The sequence below is a fragment of the Dreissena polymorpha genome, chromosome 13 (assembly GCF_020536995.1).
Source record: "Dreissena polymorpha isolate Duluth1 chromosome 13, UMN_Dpol_1.0, whole genome shotgun sequence".
Taxonomy (NCBI): domain Eukaryota; kingdom Metazoa; phylum Mollusca; class Bivalvia; order Myida; family Dreissenidae; genus Dreissena; species Dreissena polymorpha.
The window spans coordinates 56,508,996-56,530,319 of NC_068367.1; the positions used below are offsets into that span (position 1 = coordinate 56,508,996).

A 21,324-nucleotide genomic window follows, 5' to 3' on the forward strand; every position below is an offset into this window, starting at 1 on the left:
GACCTCTACCTTTTGATGAGGTTTGAGGTCACTGGGGTCAAGGTCACCGAGGCTAATAATAGACTTCCTTCTGTCACACTTTTGCAACCGTTTCTCATAGTGCCTTCAATACTTTACCAATCGCTTTCATATTTGGCATGTAGGTACCTTGCATGAACCTCTACATTCTGATGAGGTTTAAGGTCACTGGGTCAAGGTCACCGAGGCTAATAATAGATTTTTTAGGTGTTTATTAACACATACATTGACAAAGCGCATCATCGGGGAGCATCCATCAGTTTCACTGATATTCTTGTATTTAATTATAATGACATGCAAACCAAGGGGAAATATTTGTCACTTATGATTATAAATTTTGACAAATATTTATTACACTGTTATGACGTTTTGAAGTCAGGGTGCTTTTTATGCCCCCTTTCGAAGAAAAGGGGGTATATAGTTTTCGCACTGTCCGTCAGTCTGTCTGTCGTCTGTCATACTTTTCGTGTCTGCTCTTTAATTCAAATAGTTTTCATCCGATCATTACCAAACTTGGTCAGAAGTTGTATCTAGACAATATCTAGGTCAAGTTCGAATATGGGTCATGCCGGGTCAAAAACTAGATCACGAGGTCACTTAGTGCATTTCAAGGATTTAGCATGGTGTCCACTCTCTAATTGAAGTAGTTTTCATCTGATCTTTACCAAACTTGGTCAGCAGTTGTATCAAGACAATATCTAGGTCAAGTTTGAATATGGGTCATGCCGGGTCAAAAACTAGTCACGGGGTCACTTAGTGCATTTCAAGGATTTAGCATGGTGTCCGCTCTCTAGTTTATGTGGCTTTCTGATTTATTTTGATATTCGAAGACATTTTTATGCCCCCGAAGGAGGGCATATAGTGATCAAACTGTCCGTCCGTCTGTCCGTCCGTCTGTCCGTCACACTTTGCGTTTAGATTTCGAAAAACGCTCATAACTGCTATGTCGCTTCAGATAGCAATTTCATATTTGGCATGCATGTGTATATGGACAAGGCCTTTCCGTACGCACACAAATTTTGACCCCTGTGACATTGACCTTGAACTTAGGGTCCGCATTTAGGTTTCGAAATCTGCGTTAAGGTTTCGAAAAAAGCTCATAACTTCTACCAAGCGTTTATAGGGGGCATAAGTCATCCTATGGTGACAGCTCTTGTTAAACTGCAGGTCTGAACTCAGATTGCAATAGTTTGCATTTGCCATTCTAAGGCAGTTACCCAAGTTTTATTCATTGCTATTTATTTTTATCATGTGTCTTGTTGTATATGTGAATGTTTTGCATTTAGTCACTTGCATTCAATAAAGGACCTTTTAGTGATGATAATGCAAGTGGGGTTTTTATGCCCCCTTTCGAAGAAAAGGGGGTATATAGTTTTCACACTGTCCGTCAGTCTGTCAGTCAGTCTGTCTGTCAGTCTGTCACACTTTTCGTGTCCGCTCTCTGATTCAAATAGTTTCCATTCGAAATTACGAAACTTGGTCAGAAGTTGTATCTAGACATGCCTGGTCAGAAACTAGGTCACGGGGTTGATAAAACAAATCCAAGGGAAGTAATAAGCTTTAAATGGACATAATTATCTGACCTGCCAAATTATATATTTTTGTTAAATAAATCAAAGCGGCGCAGTAGGCGGCATTATGTTTCTGACAAACACATTGTGGTAAAAGGTCAAGGTCATCCTTCAAGGTCTAAGGTCAAAAATACAAATCCAAGGGAAGTAATAAGCTTTAAAGGGAGATAATTATTCAATATTGAACATAGCAACTTGATATTTGGCATGCATGTGTATCTCATGGAGCTGCACATTTTGAGTGGTGAATCTACAGTCACGGTAGTGGCTTTTAATTATTTGCTACTAAAAATAGAGATTTGTTAGAGACAATTATTTTCAAGGGAAGTAATTTATATAATTATGAATCTCAGATTATATATTTCCTTACCAAGAATTTATGTTCTTTCGCAGTTACTGTACAGATTTATTATTTTGATTATTTATAACTCAAATGATTGATTTGTCAATTTTTTTTTTTAATGATATAATATCATTTCTTTCCTGTACTTATTTGTGAATGGTAGGGTTCATTACACACCTGTGGACTTATGTCCATAGACACATGATGAACTCTGGCTATGATCTCTTTTTTGATAAACCACAGGCTTTGGTTGTCAGTGATGTCTGACTTGGTCATTTTTGACTGTCAACAGACCCCCCCCCCCCCCCCCCCCCCCCCCCCCCCCCCCCCCGGTTGGATTGGACAAAATCCAAGGGAAGTAATAAGCTTTAAAGGGAGATTATTTCTATACCTGCCAAATGATAAATAGAAATTTTATTTCAAAGCGGCGCAGTAGGGGGCATTGTGTTACTGACAAACACATCTCTTGTTTTTTATATGATTTGTTGTGTATTTTGAACTGTTTTCCCCTTGGTCTATCTAAAAAAATTCTAGCAGTATGAGTTAAGCTCTAACTTGTTTTCAACATCCTTTCAATGTTTTGCAGAATTTTTTATGTTTTGAAGGAAATTAAAATATGTTGAAGACAATTTTTATGTTGCTTTTTCCCAGCATCCATGTCTCATTATAGCACCATCAACTGAAGCTGACTGTGTTTTGTGTCATGGCGAGCAGCCAACTGAGCAAGAACTCCATCAGTGCCTTTGAGGAGTATGGTGTTCAGATGAGAAAGCCTCCGAGTGTGGTAGTCATCTCTTCCACGGGGCCGCCGCACAAACCTGTGTAAGTCAGCTCAGTGATTTATACAAACCCATTTAAGTCAGCTAAGTGATTTATACAAACCCATGTAAGTCGGCTAAGTGATTTATACAAACCGATGTAAGTCAGCTAAGCAATTTATACAAACCCATCGCTGTGGCCTAGTGGATAAGTCGTCCGCCTCGGGATCTGGAGGTCGAAGGTTTGAGCCCCATGGGGAGCATTTGTCGAAGGATGGATGTTTGTCATGGGACTTATTCCGATATGGCCGATTCGTGATCCGCGAGCTAGTAAAAAATGAATGATTACTGACTTCTATCCGCCTGGTGCCTGGCATAGTGATAGGAGTAGGGAGGTACAAGGTATACAAGCAAAAAGTGTCTCATAAGTCAAATTGGCTGGCCCTTTAAATAGGGTGACACTATAATAAAAAAAGACCTATAACAACCCATGTACGTCAGCTAAGCGATTAATGCAATCCCATATAAGTCAGCTAAGCGATTTATACAAACCTATGTAAGTCAGCTAAGCGATTTATACAAACCCATGTAAGTCAGCTAAGCAATTTATACAAACCCGTGTAAGTCAGCTAAGTGATTTATACAGACCCATGTAATTCAGCTAAGCGATTTATACAATCCAGGGCTCGCGCTGTCGTTCGCCACTTGAGCCATTTGCGAAAATATTGAGAATTTGGCTCAAGAAAAATCCGATTTGCGAAAATGCTAAAATCTCGTAAAATTTCATTGAAAACAGCCGCCATTTTAACCTGAAACTGGTTTTCTATATTTTTCTCTTTGTTTCGATGAAAGTATTCGCAATTTGAACAGTGAACGAAAACCGGTCTGCACCTGTATCGAGACATCGCTTGACCTTATTGTTATTGAAGTGCACATGGTAGCTGGCCAATCAAAACTGAGTTCGCTTACACATGAAATGACGTTGTTGAATGAAACGTAAAAATGGGTGGAGCTTTGAATACACAGTTAATATTGTCGTCTGCAAACAAAATAGCGGTCGGTCGCAAATGTCGTATTATAAGATTAAAAATGAAAATAAGCGTGACCATAAATTAATTATTTCCAAGCTGACTATCGATCTAAATTAAAGAGTGATAATTAAATAATTAGTTCTATGTCGTTGATGTTACAACTTTCTGCCGATGAAAAGGTGATTATTAATTAATTTGATAGTTTTACTCACACACTATGCTAACTAACAGCGGCGTATTTTAATCAAAGGAAAACGTGAACAACACGCGCGGTTTAATTGCAATTAAAGTTTAATTAAAGTTACGAATTTGTAACACATAGGAACAGTAATTCATATCGTCTACAAAATTTGGAACATCTCATGAAAATCTCAATTGAAGGAAAAGACTGCAAAGATGTTGACTTTAAAGTGATCTACAAACTGTAGCCTTGTAAAAAACAGTGCAGAATAATAATGATATAATAATGATACATGTCATGACTTTGTTCTCTGTGTATAGCAGGATTTGTTTGCAATGTATTTTGTGAATGAAATGTATGCTTGTATTTTACATGCCATTCATCATGTTGTTAAAAATGTGCTGTATGAAAATATCTCTATAACTATGAAAATTGTGATGTGATGTATATTATGAGATGTGACATGTGCTTGTATATATTGTTATTCTAAACAAACAAAAACTGGTTGGCAATAGGCCTAAAACGCACCACAGATAATGTAGGATGCCCCCGGACCCCCCTAGATCTGGGTGGCTCAAAGATATTTTGGGCCAGCGCTAGCCCTGCAATCCCATATATGTCAGCTAAGCAATTTATACAATCCCATATAAGTCAGCTAAGTGATTCATACAATCCCATATAAGTCAGCTCAGTGATTTATACAAACCCATATATGTCAGCTAAGCAATTTATACAATCCCATATATGTCAGCTAAGCAATTTATACAATCCCATATAAGTCAGCTAAGTGATTCATACAATCCCATATAAGTCAGCTCAGTGTTTTATACAATCCCATATATGTCAGCTAAGCAATTTATACAACCCATATAAGTCAGCTAAGTGATTTATACAATCCCATATAAGTCAGCTAAGTGATTTATACAATCCCATATAAGTAAGCTAAGCGATTTATACAATCCCATATAAGTCAGCTAAGTGATTTATACAATTCCATATAAGTCAGCTAAGTGATTTATACAAGCCCCTAGTAGTCTAAGTGATTTTTATGTGATGGTAGTTGGGGTTTGCATCTAGGCCCGTACTCACCAACCAATTCTTAGAGTTACAAATAAAGAATAGTCCTTATTTCATTAACATTTTTCTAAATGAGCAATTTAATAATTATTGATGTTAACGTCCATGATAGACTACCTTCAATTAGTTTAGGAACATTACAGTTTAACCCTTACAATGCGGGAACCAAATTTTTAAGGCCTTTGCAAACAGTTTGGATCCAGATGAGACGCCACAGAACGTGGCGTCTCATCAGGATCCAAACTGTTTGCTATTCTGATAGTATTCTTTGAAAAAAAATCGAAGAAAATGCTAATTTTATAAATTCAGCAGACGACATTTTAGCAGACGACAAATTTCCCAGCATGCAAAGGGTTAAGAATAGCCTTTAGCTTTAGACTTAAGACTAAGAATTGGTTTGTGAATAAGGGCCCAGTTGTTGTCTCCCTGGTGATTTTCATAAAATTAATTACCATAGAAGTCTTGTGTATGGATGAAAAGATACATAACAGAAAAACAAAGGCACCTGTTTTTAATGTATACCAGTGTTTTTTTTTCAAAGTTTTGGGAATGGGGCCGGGTCCCTTTGGATTTAGAAAATTTGCGGCGTTTTGACTCAAATTGGGAAAATTAGTGTTGCTGATGTTTTACTAAAAAAAATGCTTCAAAAATGAGTATACAAGTGTGTCCAGTATTTTATTTACTAAGGTTGAACTTATATGGATGGGAGATTAACAAAATATTGAGATCTAAAAAAAAATATAAATTGTCAGTCGGTCATTCATTAATTCATTTATTCATTCATTCATTCATTGTATGTGTGTGTCCCAAAACTTGAACCTTGCTCATAACTTGTAATATTAATTGCAATATTAAAGATAGCAACTTGATATTGGGCATGCATGTGTATCTCATGGAGCTGCACATTTTGAGTGGTGAAAGGTCAAGGTCTTTCTTCAAGGTCAAAGGTCAAATATGTGGCTTCAAAGCGGCGCAATAGAGGGCATTGTGTTTCTGACAAACACATCTCTTGTTTCCATTGGGAATGGGTCCTATTACCAGACCCGATTTTGAATGAAAAAAAACACTGTATAATACAAGTCTTTTTTTAATGCATGTGAATAGAATTATGTTTTCATAATTGGCAGATAATCACTTAGTGACCAGAAATGACCTTAAAATAACTGGTCATTTATGTTCACAATGCTGTGGAATTCCAAAACTTGAAAATATACAAATTCCCATTTTATTCAAAGAGGTCTAACATCTTTACCCATCTTATCAATATTCTACCATTTAATTACTCAGGCCATATTTGGCCAAGCATGTATTCTCTGTAATATAGTCCATGAGAAAAAAAGGATATGTCATAAGATTAATAAATTACATTTTTCCAATTTACCGTATCATCTGCTATAATCTTGTACATAAGCAATTAGATCAATAATTATTAATTTTTATATTTTACGGACCAAAGCCTTAAAGCATATGTGCCTACGTCTTAAAAAAGTTGTGCATATTGCATAATGACTTGAGTGAATTTAGAAGCAACACATGTTGACAAAATTGCACATACTCTAAATAATTATAATATATCAAATCTTAAAAATGTGTTTTTTCTTGCAAACCAAACATAAACTTGTTTTTCCAAAACCATTGGGATTTTATTTACAGTGTTTTTTTCACCATTTTTTGAATGGGTCTGCATCCCATTGGATTGGGAAAATTTGTGGCGTTTTGACTAAAATTGGGAAATAAGTGTTGCTTGTTGTTTTGCTAAAAATGCTTAAAAATTGAGAAAACAAGTGTTTGTAGCATTATTTTTAATAAGGTTGAACATATATTGATGGAAGAATGAGATAAAACAAAAATATATAACAAAAATTTGGATAACTTTCATTGGGAATTTGTAGCCTCCATATGGGAAATATATATCATTTTTTATGCCCCCATTTCGAAGAAAAGGGGGTATATAGTTTTCGCACTGTCCGTCGGTCGGTCGGTTGGTCGGTCGGTTGGTCGGTCGGTCGGTCGGTCACACTTCGTGTCCGCTCTCTAATTCAAATAGTTTTCATCCGATCTTTACCAAACTTGGTCAGAAGTTGTATCCAGACAATATCTAGGTCAAGTTCGAATATGGGTCATGCCGGGTCAAAAACTAGGTCACGGGGTCACTTAGTGCATTTCAAGGATTTAGCATGGTGTCCGCTCTCTAATTGAAGTAGTTTTCATCTGATCGTTACTAAACTTGGTCAGAAGTTGTATCAAGACATTATCTAGGTCAAGTTCGAATATGGGTCATGCCGTGTCAAAAACTAGGTCACTGGGTCACTTAGTGCATTTCAAGGATTAAGCATGGTGTCTGCTCTCTAATTGAAGTAGTTTTCATCTGATCTTTACTTAACTTGGTAAGAAGTTGTATCAAGACAATATCTAAGTCAAGTTTGAATATGGGTCATGCCGGGTCAAAAACTAGGTCACGGGGTCACTTAGTACATTTCAAGGATTAAGCATGTTGTCCGCTCACTAGTTTATGTGGCTTTCTGATTTATTTTGATATTCTAAGACATTTTTATGCCCCCAAAGGAGGGCATATAGTGATCGGACTGTCCGTTCGTCTGTCCGTCCGTCTGTCCTTCACACTTTGCGTTTAGATTTCGAAAAATGCTCATAACTTCTATGTCGCTTCTGATAGAAATTTCATATTTGGCATGCATGTGTATATGGACAAGGTCTTTCCATGCGCACACAAATTTTGACCCCTGTGACCTTGACCTTGAACTTAGGGTCCGTGTTTAGGTTCGAAATCTGCGTTTAGGATTTGAAAAAAAGCTAATAACTTCTATCAAGCGTTTACACAGTTATACTTTTATGTAGTGACAAAGTTACAGTTGGGGGCATCCGTGTCCTGTGGACACATTTCTTGTTTCCATTGGGAATGGGGTCAATTACCAGACCCAATTTTAATGAAAAAAAACCCACTGATTTGCGTAACCATTTTAACACATTATCCAGGTTTTTTAAAACATGAAGTCACAAAGAGAAGTGAAGGTCATCAAAGTGACTCTGTTTTTCAGATACACAGCAGTTGCTAAGTGAAGGTCATCAAAGGGATTCTGTTTTTCAGATACACAGCAGTTGCTAAGTGAAGCTCATCAAAGAGATTCTGTTTTGTTCGGATACACAGCAGTGGCTAAGTGAAGCTGATCAAAAGGATTCTGTTTTTCAGATACACTAACACAGCAGTGTCTAAGTGAAGCTCATGAAAGGGATTCTGTTTTTCAGATACACAGCAGTTGCTAAGTGAAGCTCATCAAAGGGATTCTGTTTTTCAGATACACAGCAGTTGCTAAGTGAAGCTCATCAAAGAGATTCTGTTTTGTTCGGATACACAGCAGTGGCTAAGTGAAGCTCATCAAAAGGATTCTGTTTTTCAGATACACTAACACAGCAGTGTCTAAGTGAAGCTCATGAAAGGGATTCTGTTTTTCAGATACACAGCAGTTGCTAAGTGAAGCTCATCAAAGGGATTCTGTTTTTCAGATACACAGCAGTTGCTAAGTGAAGCTCATCAAAGTGACTCTGTTTTTCAGATACACAGCAGTTGCTAAGTGAAGCTCATCAGAGTGACTGTTTTTCAGATACACAGCAATGGCTAAGTAAAGCTCATCAAAAGGATTCTGTTTTTCATATACACAGCAGTTGCTAAGTGAAGCTCATGAAAGGGATTCTGTTTTTCAGATACACAGCAGTTGCTAAGTGAAGCTCATCAAAGGGATTCTGTTTTTCAGATACACATTAGTTGCTAAGTGACGCTCATCATAGGGACTGTGTTTTTCAGATACACTGCAGTTGCTAAGACTTAAAGTGAAGCTTATCCAAGAGACTCTGTTTTTCAGATACACAGCAGTTGCTAAGTGAAACTCATAAAAGGATTCTGTTTTTCAGATACACAGCAGTTGCTAAGTGAAGCTCATCAAAGTGACTCTGTTTTTCAGATACACAGCAGTGGCTAAGTGAAGCTCATCAAAAGGATTATGTTTTTCAGATACACAGCAGTTGCTAAGTGAAGCTCATGAAAGGGATTCTGTTTTCAGATACACAGCAGTTGCTAAGTGAAGCTCATGAAAGGGATTCTGTTTTTCAGATACACAGCAGTTGCTAAGTGAAGCTCATCAAAGGGATTCTGTTTTTCAGATACACAGCAGTGGCTAAGTGAAGCTCATCATAGGGACTGTGTTTTTCAGATACACTGCAGTTGCTAAGTGAAGCTCATGAAAGGCACTCTGTTTTTCAGATACACAGCAGTTGCTAAGTGAAGCGCATCAAAGGGACTCTGTTTTTCAGATACAAAGCAGTTGCTAAGTGAAGCTCATCAAAGGGACTCTGTTTTTCAGATACACAGCAGTTGCTAAGTGAAGCTCATGAGAGGGACTCTGTTTTTCAGATACACAGCAGTTGCTAAGTGAAGCTTATCAAAGGGACTCTGTTTTTCAGATACACAGCAGTTGCGAAGTGAAGCTCATCAAAGGGATTCTGTTTTTCAGATACACAGCAGTTGCTAAGTGAAGCTCATCAAAGGGATTCTGTTTTTCAGATACACAGCAGTTGCTAAGTGACGCTCATCAAAGGGATTCTGTTTTTCAGATACACAGCAGTTGCTAAGCTGGGTGAAGAAGAGGTGTGCAGGGAAGAAGGCCTCTCAAAACATGAGGCAAGAATCAGGGCGGCGGAGAGAGCTCTCCAAATGCTTACAGTGGAGGTAGAATTTTTAGTTTAAACTTATTTATTTTAGCTCGATTGAATCAGAAGTACTTTCTACTTATTTGAAATGCTGCTGAGTTCGTTTCCTGGGACTAGAACCAGTACTTGGTGTCTTTGAGGGAGATCTAAAGGATACTTCCACAGTGGGGATCAAACCCATGATTTCCAGGGTGCTAGGCGGTAACCATACCCACAACACCAAGGCGACATTATTGAGTCAGTACAGCAATTGTGGTGGTTTTGATTTTTCATAGTTTTACAAGTGTACTTACTGTGTTGAGGAATCACATAGAATTGTATCTTGATGTGTTTTTTTTAGAGATGCAAGAGGTTAACCGGTTAACCTACCGAAACGTCCAGTTAACTGGTTTCATTTTCGGGAAAAGGTTAACCTTAATTATTTTTTTTATTATGCTTTTAAAATGGAATCATTCTTGCAATTATACGCCTTGCGTGCGACATACTACCATCTTGCGCTGGCGTCAAATTAGACCAACATGACGCACCATCGACAGTAATAAGTAACGTGTCAACAAAGTAATAAAGCAATAAATCAGTAACTTTGTGATTACAAACAGAGGGGATGTTTTGATAATCACGCTGTTTTTTTTACTCGCTAAAATTTAACTAGCAAACAGCGGGGATTGGGGGCTATTAATGAATATGTAATTGACACATTTATCTAACACGCGATAAGAATCAGCTTGATTCATTGGACGGCTTATTTCGTTGTTTTGTTAATAAATATCCAACACTGATTGCTCACAACAATTTTACCAAGAATTGCATTGGCAGTTAAAAACTTGTTGTGTTAACATCGTAGTCCTTTCTATCAGAAATTATTATTATTATTTTTAATTTACATCACCAATGTTGCCATCACTACCGTATGGGGAATTTTTTTTTTAACAAAGCAATTTATTAAACTTATTTAATTTATAATTATTAATTGAAAACTTATTTTAAAAAATTAAATTAAATTTAGTATTTGTGCAATTGCTTAAAAGTTGCGCGGTACGGTGCGTTAACAAACATGCGAGTGAATTATCAACCCGATGGCGACCCGTTGACTTGGTGATGTGAAAATAAACGTTTTGCATAAATTTTGCATGTGGCCCGAAAGCTTTTGCCCGTGCCATTGACATCCGTGCCATCAGAGCGAGTGTTTTTGAAAACAGGTCGTCTTGTTACCAAAACAGCAAAAAGCTAGTGGACAAAGTTATTTTCTTGACTTAATGAACCATTTTGTTTTGTGCAGATTCTGTATATTAAGTTAGGTAAATTAATTTTAGTTTAAACATAGCGTGGTGGAGCTGGTAGGGGACATATATTGCTTGGCAATATTCTTGTTATATTATGGTTGTAGCATATGAATTAAGCAATAATGTTGATATCCGTTTCTACCTTTTCTTATCTTATATCAGTAACAAATACAGTGAGCCTTTTTTAATAGCAGTATTGTGCATGGTCATAATCATAACAAACTGCATGTTTATAAAAAGTAGAATTATCATTTAGATTTACCAACAAAACTAGCTTCAAATTTTAATTACTGTGAAACCATTATTATTCGTCAGTCATACATTTTTGTCTATTTCGTCAGTGGACCGAGTGACGCATTTAAGATTCTAAAGAATAATTATGTCCAATGTTTAAACAAAATTAAGACTGAATTACCGTAGGCATGAAACGTTAAAATCCAACATACTCCATGCATACACACTTCCTCTGTTTTGTAATCAAGATAAATCTGGTTTTGACACAAAGGGGTGCAAATTATACTGAGTACTAATAACTGACATGGGGCGTTTCTGTAAAACGCGGATTCAGTTAAGCTTAATTGAATTTGCTGACTTCTTTAGGTAGAATAGTAATGATTAGTGCTAATTGTAAACAATTTTATTACCCTTTGTGTGTATTTTGTTGTTGACTAATTGGCAATTTGCTTGTTGTTTTCAACACTTGTTCACAGTTATTCGGTCCCACTACTCAGCTTACCATAACAATGAGCTTGTCAATGGAATAAAAAAAAAAATAGGAGCCCATTACTTTTACCTGATAATTAAAGACTATTTAAATGGCATGTGACGAACAGGACTCCAAAGTGTCCTCCCTTTTCCCCACCACGATTTGTCGCAACCGCGAATCTGTAATTATTGCGGACATGTATTACAAACAAATCGGATATTGCCTGACGCATTTTTTTTCAAAATCATTAATTGGCAAATTTAAGTGCTTGCAAAATAGCATTTTTTTTTAAATGACAAAGTTTGGTGCTGATGAAAATAAATGGTTTTACAGTACATAAATCAATGTTGCACAGGACCCCACTTCAAGCACCGACCCTGACAGCAGTGATCCCTCGGTTGTCATGGGTAAAGGGGAGGAGACGGTTAGCAATCCTATTCCAGACAAGGACCCAGTCTCCGCCCTGATGGAGTTCTCGCAGGCTTCCAATCAGATCGTCACATTCAACCTCATCAGACAGGAGGGACCCCCGCATATGCCAGTGTAAGACAGGGGATGGTTTAACCCTTTGCATGCTGGGAAATTTGTTGTCTGCTAAAATGTTGTCTGCTGAATTTCTAAAATTAGCATTTTCTTCGATTTTTTTTAAAGAATACTATCAGAATAGCAAACAGTTTGGATCCTGATGAGACGCCACGTTCTGTGGCGTCTCATCTTTATCCAAACTGTTTGCAAAGGCCTTCAAAATTTGGTTCCCGCACTGAAAGAGTTAATACAATATAAGTTATATGTGAAGTTTGAATAAGGCATTTATCTTCTAATAATGTCTTTGCAGCAATTCATTATATGAAGATAGACCTTTTGTATTTATTTGTTTTGATAAAGTTTAAGTAAAATAGACACTTGTCTTCTTAGTTGCAGCATTTAAATTGATTTTAATGCAAATAAAATGTTGTATTGGATTTTTACAAATCACCCAATAAATCAATGTCACTGTGTGCGTGAAAACTCTTTGAAAATGAGGTTTAAATGAAAAAAAAAATATTCAATTTTAATGAAACAGTCATGGAGAAGTGCTTACAATTTTTAAAGTTTAGACAAAATATTACAAAATACCTCCAAAACATGAAATGAGCAGTTATGTTTGAGAAAATCAACAAAATCATGCCCATTCAAAGCTTGATGTCTTAGTACAATTTGACTTAATACAGTGTGTTTTTTAGCTCCACTGGCCAGAGGCCAGCGGGGCTTATGTCGTGGTCCTGTGTCCGTCGTGCGTGCGTTAACTTTTCCTTCTCCAATTCTGATGTCATTTCTCAGGAATGTTCCTGGGGTGAACCTCTTTCAAATTTGTTCAAATTATGCCCCTGGGGTCAAATTTGACCCTGCCCTGGGGGTCACAAAAATGAAAATTTGCTTATATAAGGCCTATTTTGTGAAAACTTTCAAAATCATTTCGTCCATAACCATTGGGCCTAGGGCTATCAAATTTGGTATGTATTGACATCTAATAGTCCTCTACCAAATTTCTTCAAATTATGCCCCTGGGGTCAAATTTGACTCTGCCTGGGGGGGGGGGGGGGTCACAAAATTGAACATATGCTTATATAGACCTTTTTGGTGAAAACTTTCAAAATCTTATCGTCCATAACCATTGGGCCTAGGGCTATCAAATTTGGTATGTAGAGACATCTAAAAGTCCTCTACCAAATTTCTTCAAATTATGCCCCTGGGGTCAAATTTGACCCTGCCCCAGGGGTTACAAAATTGAACATATGCTTATATAAGGCCTATTTTGTGAAAACTTTAAAAATCTTTTGGTCCATAACCATTGGGCCTAGGGCTATCAAATTTGGTATGTAGAGACATCTAATAGTCCTCTACCAAATTTCTTCAAATTATGCCCCTGGGGTAAAATTTGACCCTTCCCCGGGGGGTCACAAAATTGAACATATGCTTATAAAAGGCCTATTTTGTGAAAACTTTCAAAATCTTTTCGTCCATAACCATTGGGCCTAGGGCTAATAAATTTGGTATGTAGAGACATCTAATAGTCCTCTACCAAATTTCTTCAAATTATGCCCCTGGGGTCAAATTTGACTCTGCCTTGGGGGTCACAAAATTGAATATATGCTTATATAGGGTCTATTTTGTGAAAATTTTACAACTTCTTGTCCATAACCATTGGGCGTAGTGCTACCAAATCTGGTATGTAGTGACATCTTATAGTCCTCTACTAAGTTTTTTCAAATAATGCCCCTAGGGTCAAGTTTGACCCTGCCCCGAGGGTCACAAAATTGAACATATGCTTATATAAGGCCTACTTTGTGAAAACTTTCAAAATCTTTTTGTCCATAACTTTATGGCAAAGGGCTACCAAATTTGGTTTGTAGTGACATGTAATAGTTTTCTTCTTAGTTTGTTCAAATTATGCCCCTAGGGTCAAATTTGAAACTGCCATGGGGGTCACAAAATTGAATATATGATTATAAAGGTCTTATTTTTTGAAAACTTTAAAAATCTACTTGTCCATAAACATTGGGCCTAGGGCTACCAAATTTGGTATGTAGTGACATCTTATAGTCCTCTACCAAATTTTTTCAAATTATGCCCCTGGGGTCAAGTTTGACGCTGCTCCGAGGGTCGCAAAATTGAACATATGCTAATATAAGGCCTATTGTGGGAAAACTTTAAAAAATTTCCTGTTCATAACCGTATGGCATAGGGCTACCAAATTTGGTATGTAGCGACATGTAATAGTTCTCTTCTTAGTTTGTTCAAATTATGCCCCTGGGGTCAAATTTGAAACCGCCCCGGGGGTCACAAAATTGAATATAAAGGGCTTATTTTGTGAAAACTTTAAAATCTACTTGTCCATAACCATCTGTCCTAGGGCTATCAAATTTGGTATGTAGAGACATCTTATAGTCCTCTACCAAATTTGTTCAAATTTTATCCCTGGGGTCAAATTTGAACATGCCCTGGGGGTCACAAAATTGAACATATGCTTATATAATAACTATTTTGTGAAAACTTAAAAAAATTCTTGTCCATAACCATTAGACCTAGGGCTACACAATTTGGTATGTAGTGATATTGTATAGTCCTCCATTTAGTTTGTTCAAATTATGCCCCAGGAGTCAGATTTGACCCTGCTCTGGGGGCCACAAAATCGATTATATGCTTATATAGTGCCTGTTTTGTGAAAACTTTAAAAATCTTTCTGTCCTTAACCATAAGGCATAGGGCTACCAAATTTGGTATGTAGACATCTAATAGTTCTAATAGAGGGGGGGGGGGGGTCACACAACTGAACATACGCTTATATGGGGCCTATTTTGTGAAAACTTTAAAAATCTCCTTTTTCATAACCATTGGGCCTAGGGCTACCAAATTTGGTATGTAGTGACATCTAATAAACTTGTACCAAATTTTTCAAATAATGCCTCTGGGGTCAACTTTGACCCTGCCCGGGGGGGTCACAAAATTGAATAAACGCTTATAAAGCGCCTATTTTGTTAAATCTTTTAAAATCTTCTTGTCGAAAACCATTCAGACTATGGCTACTAAATTTGGTATGCAGTAACATCTTTTAGTCCTCTACCAAGTTTGTTCAAATTATGCCCTTTGGGTCAAATTTGTCCTGACCCGCGGGTCACAAAATTGAACATTATATATGCTTATATCTTGCTTATTTTGTCAAAACTTAAAATATTCTTGTCCTTAACTCTAGGACCTAGGGCTACCATATTTTGTATGTACATGTAGTGAGATATAGTAGTCCTCCACAAAGTTTGCTCAAATTATGCCCCTGGGGTTAAATTTGACCAAGCCCAAGAGGTCACAAAAGTGTACATGTGCTTAAATAGGGCCTATATTTAAGTATTTGCACATGCAGAGGATATTTGTTTCAGCCCTTTTTCAGCAGTGGAGAGATACAGGGCCATCATGGCCCTCTTGTTTCTGTTCATAACCAAATAATACATTGATGAAAACCACTGTATATATTCTGTGATTGCTACATTATATGCTGTCATAGAGCATAAAGTTATGTGGATTAAACTGATAATCATGCTTCAGTAATAAACCCAATGTTGATATAGCTTCAATTGCTTCGTAGAGGTTCCATGCATTCATTGTGTGCTGAACTTTCTATGCACCTGTTAAAAAATGCTGTATTATAGGGGCTCTCGAGCAGTCAGCTGGAAATTTGTTCAGAGCACAACTTCGCCCAGCATCAATTGATTTTTATGCCCCCCTTTGAAGTAGAGGGGTATATTGTTTTGCACATGTCGGTCCGTCCGTCGGTCGGTCCGTCCACCAAATGGTTTCCGGATGATAACTCAAGAACACTTAGGCCTAGGATCATGAAACTTCATAGATACATTGATCATGAATGGCAGATGACCTCTATTGATTTGCAGATCACTCAGTCAAAGGTCAAGGTCGAAGTGACTAAAGACAGTAAAATGGTTTCCGGATGATAGCTCAAGAACGCTTAGGCCTAGGATCATGAAACTTCATAGGTACATTGATCATGACTGGCTGATGACCCCTATTGATTTTCATGTCACTAGGTCAAAGATCAAGGTCACAGTGACTTGAAACAGTAAAATGGTTTCAGGATGATAACTCAAGAACTCTAAGGCCTAGGATCATGAAACTTCATAGGTACATTGATCATGACTGGCAGCTGACCCTTATTGATTTTCAGGTCACTAGGTCAAAGGTCAAGGTCACAGTGACTCTAAACAGTAAAATGGTATCAGAGTAATAACTCAACAATGCTTAGGCCTAGGATCATGAAACCTCATAGATTTATTGATCATGACTGGCAGATGACCCCTATTGATTTTCAGGTCACTAGGTCAAAGGTCAAGGTCACAGTGACCTGAAGCAGTAAAATGGTTTCTGACGTATTCACACAATGGTTGCCACTACAACGGACAGCCCATATGGGGGGCATGTGTGTTTTATAAACAGCCCTTGTTTTCACTTTAAATCAATTAGCTAAGAGCACTGACACCTACGAAAAGAGCGCAGCCGATTTCGAGAATTATTTTTACTGTGCCCGTGACATCATTTTTCATTGTCAAAACGAAAGTGCAGTTTCTTTGTGTACTAAACCTATTTTTTGTTCGTTCGGAAAATTGTTTGCTATTTGTATCGATGTGGCAGGAGTTCTGGAACTGAATTTATATTTCTCAACTTGAAAAACAGCACTCACCCGGTCGAGTATTTTACAAACTTTACTCGCCCGACCGTCAACTTCACTCGCATATGCGAGCAGTTGAGTGGATTCTTTGAGGCCTGGATTTCAAATCCTTAAATGTTCAAGCTACTGGGTCATTTTCTTTTTATTTGATGTGTCATTTGGACAAGTATAATTATTGCTAGATATTATACTCACATACATATAAGTTTACAAAATATTTGATACACTGACAGACAATGTTCATAAAATTATTAATGATATGCATATCATGAACAATATCATAAGATATTTAAAAACAATAAGTAAACAAATCCTCCAACAAAATTATTTTAATAGACTGTTCTTTAATGCTTGTACAATCCTTTCAAACTTAGTTTAAATTAAACTAATTAGTTGTTTCTTTTGCTAATGATATTTGAGCATATTTCAATTTATATTTTTCACTGATGACGATTTGGAAAAGATATTTCATGGGATATTTGTAATAGTTTCATACAGGGAATATTGAATAGTTCCTATTCCAACAGTCACTGTGTCTTATATACATTGTATACAAAAATGTAACATTGTTTCAAATGAAAATTGTTATCATGAATGTGTACATTATAATTCATGGACATCATCCAACTCCAACAGTCACTGTGCCTGAAACACTCTAATGTCCGTATTGTCCTGCATTCCTACAAGGATTGATCCTGTGTGCTTGCTGTAGCAGACAGATATAGGGCAAACCACACCATCATTGTTTGTGACCACCTCTGCCAGTATCTGTGTCCCATCCCTGTCCACCCGGTAGATTGTGTGTGAATAGAGACCACACACAAAAACTTGTCCTGAATCAGTCACATGTAAGCCTGCACATGCTGGTCCTAGTGGCACTTGTATGTTCAGTCCACGTACGGTCAGGGTGGAGATCACTGTGCCATCCCTGGACAGTGTGACCAGCTGGTGCCTGCTGAAGTTGGTCACATATATCCTGTCTCCATCTGGACTCACTGCACAGGATCTAACTGTGGTATGGAAGACAGTGATAATGAGGTGTTGTATTTATGTTGAAATGAAGGGTGTGATATAAAAAGCAGCGAGTCAAAGGTTCTTGATATACAATAAATTTATAAAATTTATTGTGGAACTTAGTGCATACAAAAACACGTAACAAAATTGAGAAACATAAATAAATAGCTATACAAGAACACGAATATTGACGTACAGTGCAGTAAATATCAATTATAATGACCAGTTGTGTAGAGAATGTGATATGTTGAGGTTCTTAATTAAGCTTGGAAATAGTTATCAAAGAAATCATTGTCTATCTGTGATATAAAGTTGTTAACTTATGATGATAAAACTACTTTTTTCATTTGCAAGTCATCTTCCTTTGTGAATATGCATTCAAAACTAGATTTTGTATTTTGTTCATTATGTTCAGCACATTATTGACAAAAATAACTTTATTTGATAAGATTACTGGTATATGTGCAGATTATTACTCTTTTTTTCAATGACATTAGAAGCATGGGTCCTTAACGTTTTAAACATAAGAATAATGCTAGGAATAATTATTACCTGTCCATTTGTAACTTGATGTATCCTTATACATCTCCCTCACCAGTCTTCCATCCAGAGTATAGAGATACAGAGCTGTACCATCTGTAATGTACAGGTTACCATTCTGATGGGCAATACCCAAGCAATCATGTTGGAACTTCAGTGTCCTGTCCTTTATTAACTGGCCATTGGTCACTCTAATAAAATGGACCTCATTGTTTTCTACGGTAACAGCCATCAAACTGGAGTCAATGCTGCACATGGACCTTGGTGGCCTAGGCAAGTCACAGTGGGCCACCACCTTGTAGGTCTGATCCAGGAGCTTCACTTTTTTGTTCATCCAGTCTGTGAGGAGGAGTTCTCCAGAAGCTGTCTCACAGATACTGCTTATCAAGCATGTGTATTTATCACCCTTAATCTTCACACTGTACTTCTTACTACTCTTCACTTTGATGATTTGATCAGACCTGTTTACTGCCCCTGGTTGATGTCCCTGGACCAGCTGGTGTGATGAACTTGATACTGGATCAGACACCTGGCCTGACTTGGTCAGATCACTTGTTTGGTTTCCAGGGCTATAACTTCTAGATGTTCTAGATTCTGGATGGGATTTGTTTACCTTGAATCCTGAAGTTGTTTGGTGTCCAGGGTCAGACTGGCTGGTTTCTTTAGGTTTATTCTGTCTGCTATCCGTGTTCTGTGTTGTCCTTTTAAAAGGTTGTGATTGTCGCGCTGTGCTCAGTATTTGTCCCAATCCTGAGAGAGTGGACAGGGTTTGTTGAATGGTTGTATCAGGCTTAAAGGTTAGTGTCATTTCAGTCTTTGTTGTCATTTCTTGTAAAACTGATTCTAGCTTAAGGGACTGGTCAAGACATTTTCTGTACTTGATAAAAATAAGTGCTTCACTTTTGTCTTTTATTTTCAGCAAATCTTCATGCAGGCATGTAATATTTTTGATGGACTGAGTGCAGTTTTCAATGTCAGTTTGAATTGATGTTCTCATTGTGACCAGAAATGTGTCCATCTCCTTCTTGGTATATTTCTCCAGTTGATCCAAAGAATCATTAATTGTCTTTCGTAAAGCATTGATTTCTTCTAAAATTTTCTTGTACGATTTCTCAAGAGACTTAATATTCTCCTCTAAGTCATCTTTCTCATGTATCAATTTCTGGTGTTGTGTATAAATAGTTGCTGACAACTGGTTTAAGTCTCCTTTTTGATGCAGCTGTTTCAATTTGTCAGATATTAGAACCAAATGACTGCATTTCCTACAAAAACATAAATTTACATCATGTATGTGTTTTCCCAAAGAATGGATTATATTTTTAGATCTACAATTATGTTGAATTATATTATTTTGTCACACAAGATATCTTTAAAAACATATAACAAATTCAAAGGTCAAGGTCACATAAGTTTGGAGCATGAAATTTGTATTTGCACTATATTTATTTTAAGAACACCTTGACCAGTGATCATGAAATTTGGTATAGTGGTTAAATGGTTGGAAAAGACGTTTTTAGCCCCCACCTAAGCCATAATATTATACCGTTTATCAAGGGATTTTCTTCCATTCATAAACCAAGTTTATTTGGCAGGGGATATCAATTCATCAAATTTGCTTGTTTTATTTTGAGATCACAAGGCACGGTGCCTATACCACGTGACTTTTTAAGATCTGTGTTGGGAGAATAAATCGAGACCAAGGTAACATTTTTAAAGATGTCTTTTTAAATATGTCACCATTTTTAATGGGATAAAGTGGAGAGCCCACTCATTTGTGAGAGTTTTCTATAGGTATCATGATTTTTTTAAACAAATAAGTATTTTTTCAGTAAAGTGCAACAGTACTGTGCGTTTGAACGATTATAAAAATGTGAGATCAGTGTTGAGACTTCATATTATAAACGCACGGTTGCATTTTACTGAAAAAATACAAATTTGTTTAAAAAAATCATGATACCTATAGAAAACTCTCACAAATCAGCGGGCTCTCCACTTTATCCCATTAAAAATGGTGAACTATTTAAAAAGACATCCTTGAAAATGTTACCTGGGTCGCACTTTATTCTCCCAACACAGATCTTAAAAAGTCACATGGTATAGGCACCGTGAAGGTTAAAGGTCAAGATCATTTGAGTTTGTATAAAGAAACTGTTTTCAGCATGATATTTATAGAATGCTTTCACATATGACCATCTATATTGCTATGCTTGTTAGGAGGAAAGAAAAATGATATTGAGGTCAAGAGGTCAAAGATCAAGGTCACATGTGCTTGATACATCACAATTGTTTATATATATTTATATCTAGAGTCTCTAAGCATCATTTAAATCAGTATGCTGGTTTGTCTTTATGAAGAATGTCCCATAATGATTATCAAGTCAAGAGATCAAAGGTCAAGGCCATATATGTATGGCTTTGCTGCATTTTCCAATTATCTCTTGTTTCATGAGCGATGCAGTGGTTAAAAATCAATATTCAACCAAAACAAGATGACAATTAACACAAGGCAGGTGAACTAAAAATATGTATCAGAAACTGTGAAATATTTAATATATTAATTGGGAGCAATAAAGGATGGCTAAAAATTGGTATAGACATTTAAAAAAAACATCTTCATAGCAAGTGTATCTGTACTTACTGATGATTATGGAACTGGCAGACATGACATATCAGCTCACTGTGGTCCTCGCAGAATATGGTCAGTTTTTCTTTCTGGTGCTCCTTACATTTGTCTTGTTCAACCACATCAGTCTCAGGCCATAGGCTGATGTTTTCTTTGCTCAAAATTGCATGCTTCTTGTAAAGATAGTTATGATACTCCACACATTTGCTACAGTAAAATTTAGAACATTCCTCACAGTAAAA

General features: G+C 36.9%; 1 protein-coding gene across 1 annotated transcript in view; it reads left to right on the forward strand.

Moving 5' to 3' along the window:
* LOC127856227 (double-stranded RNA-specific adenosine deaminase-like) overlaps nt 1–21,324 on the forward strand; it is a 120,979-nt gene that overhangs the window by 10,357 nt on the left and 89,298 nt on the right. The window contains exons 2-4 of the mRNA XM_052392319.1: nt 2,603–2,754; nt 9,606–9,720; nt 12,046–12,233. Of these exons, the coding sequence (XP_052248279.1) occupies nt 2,636–2,754; nt 9,606–9,720; nt 12,046–12,233 (422 nt within the window). The 5' untranslated portion in view covers nt 2,603–2,635. The remainder of the gene's footprint in view (nt 1–2,602; nt 2,755–9,605; nt 9,721–12,045; nt 12,234–21,324) is intronic.